Source organism: Fukomys damarensis, unplaced genomic scaffold (genome assembly GCF_012274545.1).
Source record: "Fukomys damarensis isolate Sample0158 unplaced genomic scaffold, DMR_v1.0_HiC HiC_scaffold_38, whole genome shotgun sequence".
Classification (NCBI taxonomy): domain Eukaryota; kingdom Metazoa; phylum Chordata; class Mammalia; order Rodentia; family Bathyergidae; genus Fukomys; species Fukomys damarensis.
In genome coordinates this window covers 50,902,201-50,908,200 of record NW_022900950.1, presented here as the reverse complement: position 1 = coordinate 50,908,200, position 6,000 = coordinate 50,902,201, and the positions used below count along the sequence as shown (strand labels likewise).

Below are 6,000 nucleotides of genomic sequence, written 5' to 3'. Positions count from 1 at the left end.
TGTTTTTTTTTTAGTTCTCTTGGAAAGATACCCAACAGAGGGATGGCTGGGTCAAATGGAACCTCCAGTCCAAGCTCTTTGAGGTATCTAGGAGACTAATTTTTAACAAATAGAAGTACTTACTATGCTAGTGTTTACTACTGATCTTCACAAAGTCTGTATGAATGCATATTGTGGAAATTTTACAGATGCCCTGAATCTCAGAGAGGTTAAATAATCTTGCCAGTGTTTTACACCCAGGAAGTATCAGTACGAATCTGTATTCAGGTCTGTTTCCTCCCAAAGTTTTCAATAATACAGAGTACATTTTAATTATAAGGGGAGAGAAATGATAGTTCCTCTTAATTATTTATCATTTTTAGCAATAATAATATGTAATCTCTCTGGGATTTTTCTAAGCTTTGGGTTGGTATGGAGGCCAAGCCATAGTCATATGAAATGGTTAGTGCTACATTTTCTGAATAATTCTTTATTTGCTAATTATCTTTCCTATCTTCCTCATGTTCCTTTAGGACCCTTCATCTATACCTAATGCAGACAATTCCTTCACACTATTTTATGTGAAATTTCGAGCTGCTGCCCCCAAAGTCAGAGTAAGTCCATTGACATAAGTAGGATATTGTTATAAAATTTATGCAGCTAACCATTTTGAAGTACTTTGCTTACTCCAGAGATATGATCATGAATGAAAGATAGGGGCTGTCCTTTCACATTCAGCAGTATATTCTAGAGAGGTGTCCTGGGTGCGGGAAACGTCATTTTCTTGTGATGTTCAGGAAGGGTTTCTAGATAAAGGTGGGTTTAAAAAGCTCAGATTTTTAGTGTACATGAGGGGGTTGATGTTTTATACAGAGAGGACAGCATTATAGTGAAGGTTGTAGTGACGTAAAAAGAAATGCATTTTGGGAGAACTATATAATTTGTTTTGGAATGAAGAATATTAGTGGGGTGTGATGGGAAAGAACACAGGAAAAATGGCAAAGACCATTTCACAAGGGACTTTACATGTCATTAATTCAGGAAAAGTAGAGAAATAATGCGAGTGATTTGGTCACATTGATCATTTCATAAATGAAAGTAGTATTGTAAAAGTGTATTATGGTGAAGAGAGATTTGAGTTAGGCTTGATAACAAGAAATATTTTGCAGTGATCTAGGTAAAAATAGGAATTGAATAAGGCATTGATAGTATCTTCCATGAGGTTGGATATGTGTCTTATTTACTGTCTTTAGTAGTGTTTGGTACATAAAAGAATGCACAGTGTGTTCATCTTGATTAGGTGATTGGAAATGGAGGCCGGGAAAGTCTGATATATTTTATAATATATCTGAAATACACTTAATTGGATCTGACACATGAATATTCTTTCTGTTCATTGCGAAGTTACTAGAAAGGATAATCTACCTTTGCTAAATCTTCTTTTCCTTGTTTCTGTTTATAAAGTCAGCCACTTGAGAAGGAGTTTTTGCTTGGTTTTTGGTTTTGGAAATAGAAACTTCCTTTTATCTATAGAAGATAATAGACAAATAGTGATTGATGGTATGAGATTTAGATTGTGCCCCCTTAACTGCTTTTGCTTATTAGCCAAATGTCAGTGATAATTTGATTAGAAAATGGTATAGATAAGAGGCTTATTCTCATGGATGATTATAAAGTGATTATTATAATTATCAGTGGCTTTCCTGTACAGTATAAGGAACAAGTTAGTCTATGTGCTGGGGTCCTACTTACATTAGAAATAGAAAGCATAATATGCTTACCTAGCAATAACTTATTGGAATTCTGAGAGTGAAGAAAATGGCAAAACTAGACAGAATTCATAAAAGATTGTATAAATGGTAAAAATATCTTGTTTGTGGTTAAGAGACTTAATTTTTAAAATGTCAGCTCTTCCCAGAAAGAGTACACTGGGATGTACTCCTACCAGAAATTCCAGTGGGATTTCCTTTTACATTATCTTGAACTTTATCTGATAATAAGACTATAGACATTTTCGAAAAATACAGGGTTGTTGATTCAATAATTCACTGACAGATCATTGAAATGGAAAATTCTAAAATTTAACATATAAAGAAACATTCCAAGTCAAAAAGAAGTGCTGAAGTTTTCTGCAATGCTCTTGGGAAAATTTGCTAAGTATTGAAAAAAAGAGTAACCATTTTACTTTTTTTTTTTTGGTACTGGGGACCAAACTTGGGACCTTGCCCTTGCGAGACAGGCAGTGGAACCACTGAGCTACAGCCCTGACTCAAAACTTTTCTGTTTTTTTTTTTTTTTTGTTACAGTACCAGGGATCAAACTCAGGACCTGGTGCTTGTGATGCAAACATGGTGTCACTAAGCTAAATCCCCAGCTGCATTTTACTTGATAATATTACCAAAATACATTGTAAGTGAACTAATAAATATGAAATGATAAACAGATCCCCAAAAAAGCTAGAAAAATTATTGGAAAAGAAATTAAGGACGTAAACATTAAATTTTTAGGTTTTAAATGGCAAAAACAAGATAAAACTTGGAATCTTTTTAACAGACAGGAAAGAATTTTTAATATACTGTAGATGCTTATACGTCAATAAAAAATGAACATTTAATGTAAAATAACCAGATTATTCAGAAAATGTAGAAAATGCATGCAAGTTAAGGTTAGGCTGCTGGACATGGTGGCAAATGCTTGTAATCCCAATGTTTAGGAGGTTGGGGCAGGAGGATTATGAGCTCCAGGCCATCTTGGGCTGCATAGCAAGTTCAGGGCTGGTCCAGAATACAAAAGAAACAAACATTAGTCATTCTTTTTGTGTTGTGGAAATTGATAAATTATGGCTTAGGTTAGTTCTTTTGAGGATTTGTTGAGGCAAGTAATACTGTTGATGCAAATAATTCATTTCTAAAAATTGTTTTTAGGATACTAGTTCAAAAGCTTATACAGATACATCTTTCTTTTGAACCATGGTGTTGGTGCTTTCATAATACTAGTTTAAATAGTAGGAAGTAGGCTCTCAGAGAAGGGAAACAGTTTGTGTGGGTTCGGAAAGCTATCTTTTTTTTTGGTACCAGGGGTCTAATTTGGGACCTTGTGCTTGCAAGGTAGGCAGCGGAACCACTGAGCTAAATCCCCGGCCCCCCATAATGTTTTAAATGAATCAAAATGAGATTCATTGAATATTTATTAGGCACTATGGTAAGGCTTTCTGTATGTTTTCATTTAATACTGAAAATTATTTAATATGAAACTGTTTATGAAATAATGTTGATTTTTTTTTTTTTGTTTTTTGAGACAGGGTCTCACTATGTAGCTCAGCTTGGCCTTGAGCTCACTATGTAGCCCAGGCTGGCCTCAACTGGTGGCAATCCTCTTGCCTCAGCCTCCTGAGTACTGGTACTACATGTATAAAAATGTGTAATTTCAGTTTTGTTTAAAAAGAAAACTGTGGGTCCAAAAACCTGAAGTAAATATTCTGAAATACTATGTGTGATTACTTTTTAGTATTGAAGGTGATTTTTTTTGGATTTTCATTTTTTTTTTTTTTGTATTTACACTTCTTTAAATGAGCATGTGATACTATTATAATGAAAAAGAAATGAAAAGTCTAATTAATACATTCGGCTTTTTAATGTGATTTTCTTTATTCTGCAGACTCTTATTGAACAAATAGAAGAACGATCTGAAAAGATACCTGAGTGAGTATCCAGTTCTTTGATTTCCAGATTACCTTCTTGTGGTGCTGTTTTTCCAAATCTGGTTATGTCTCTGATGTTTTCTGAGGAGTTAGTCTTTTTTTTTTTTGCTTGTTTGTGGTAGTGGGGGCTGAACTGGGAATGCCACATTGCATCATTGGCCTGTTTTCTTTATTTTAGTTTGAGAGAGCATCTCACTAAATTGCCCAGGCTGACCTTAGTTTGTGATCTTCTTGCCTCAGATTCCTGAGCATCTGGGGTTACAGCCATGTGCCATCAGGCATCCGAGCTTGTTCTTATGGGGCAGAACTTATTTTTTGGGAGCTAGGTCTCAGATTTGACTTAGCAAATTTGCATGGCAGAGTTTTTCCCCTAACAGGATTTCCTTGTCTTCTAGACAAATGGGAGGTCTCTATTCTTAGAAGAGAAATTACTTAAGAGGTAGAATTGGTGGGGTCACTTCATTATGGGTTTTGTTTTATATCTGTTATTTCTGAGCATTTAATTTGGGCAAATGAAAGGGGACCATTAGACAACCTATTCTGGGATTTAAGATCAGATTTAATTTACATATCTGAAATCAGAAGTTCATATCCCCATCTATTTTTATTTGTTTTTCCATTAGATACCAGCAGCTGCTGAATGATATCCACCAATGTTACCTTTCCCAACGGGAGCTCCTTTTGGGCCCTAGTATTGCGTGTACTGTCACAGAGTTAACCAGCCAAAATAATAGAGACCATTGTGCCTTGGTAAGTTTGTACCTAATTTTGTTTAGTGTTAAACCTTCCCCTGAGCTATTCTAATGCCATACTTGATTTACTTTCCTCTAAAGTACTGTTTTTCCAAATCTGGCTGTGTCCCTGATGTCTTGTTCTTGTAGTACGCAGCTTACTTCAGGGAGCAGGGTCTCAGACATGACTTAGCAAGTTTATGTGGTTCAGTTCCCATATCAGCAAACCAATTTTTTTTCTCAGTTTGACATCTAGTTTGTTAGTCTTGTTCAACTTTGCAAAATAATTCTTATTTTATTTTTGAGATATGAAGATTCAGAAATATTATTTCTTTTTTTAAAGATGAAATTTCAAAGTTAGTGGATTTTTGTTGACAATTATATTTTAGCTTAGCTTTTGCTGCAGAAGTACTTTCTTGTTTAGTGTGATTTTAATTCATATCATACGAAAAAAGTAAAGGTTTTTGGTTTTGTTTTCTTTCAACTAGAAGAGTACTTTGTAATCATCATAAAAAATTTAGAAAATAAAGCTTTAAGAACACAATAAAAGTTATCTGTAATCCACTAAGCACTGAGTCATGGAAAAAGAAACATTTTCTGTTCTTTGATAAGTCGCATATACATAATTTCTTTGCAGATAAGTGTAGGCTTTACTTTATGAGCACTAAGAATGTCTAACTATAGGTGTGTGTGTGTTTACACAGGTTCGCAGTGGCTGTGCCTTCATGGTCCATGTGTGCCAGGATGAGCACCAACTTTACAATGAATTTTTCACGAAATCGACACCAAAGTTAGAGTAGGTGGCACATGGAACCTAACTTTTGTTGATAAGATGTAATTTGTTTATGACTGTAATGGTGCAGTATGTCAAAAGAATACTCTACAACCAATTACAGTGTTTTAACTTTTCTACATATGTGAACAGAATGTTACTGAGTAGGACAGTGAATATTAAACATGCAATTTAAAGGCCAACATGCTTTCATATTGTTTGTAGTATAATTAAAGATGTATTTGGGTATGATAGTAAGTATATAGTAATTCTGTATATATGAATATATGTATGTACATCTATGTAGTATTTAGTAATTCTGTACAAGGAACTATGTCTTGGTATATATAGCTCTTATCCCTACTAAGTACAATATTCCTTCTAGTTCAAAAATGTTATGAAAGATAATTAAAAATGTGGACACTATTTAATAACTTTTTTTTTCTTCAAAGTATTTCGGTTGCACGTTAGTCACTTTTGATTTCTTCATGTTGACTATTTCGACTCTTAAAAGATTCTAAGATTATGATTTTTGTAAGTGAGGAATAGCTAAATGTATTTCATGGTCTTTGTTGCGATAATCACTTTGATCAATACTGTATATAGAAAAGCACTGTTGGCAATGTGAAGAATATAGACAACTCATTTTTTCTAAGTGTTTAAAGTTTCTCACAGTACTTGATATATATATCCAAAGTACTTTGATTTTTATCTAAATATATATGTATTCAAGACTTTTGAACCTGTGTTTGCTGGGAGAAAATATACCAGTTGATTCACAGTGAAGTAGAATGTAAAAGGTAGTTTAAAGGTAATTT

General features: G+C 33.9%; 1 protein-coding gene across 1 annotated transcript in view; it reads left to right on the top strand.

The window, feature by feature from the left end:
• Cog3 (component of oligomeric golgi complex 3) overlaps positions 1-6,000 on the top strand; it is a 49,761-nt gene that overhangs the window by 9,199 nt on the left and 34,562 nt on the right. The window contains exons 8-11 of the mRNA XM_010637114.2: positions 513-593; positions 3,637-3,680; positions 4,303-4,429; positions 5,115-5,206. Of these exons, the coding sequence (XP_010635416.1) occupies positions 513-593; positions 3,637-3,680; positions 4,303-4,429; positions 5,115-5,206 (344 nt within the window). The remainder of the gene's footprint in view (positions 1-512; positions 594-3,636; positions 3,681-4,302; positions 4,430-5,114; positions 5,207-6,000) is intronic.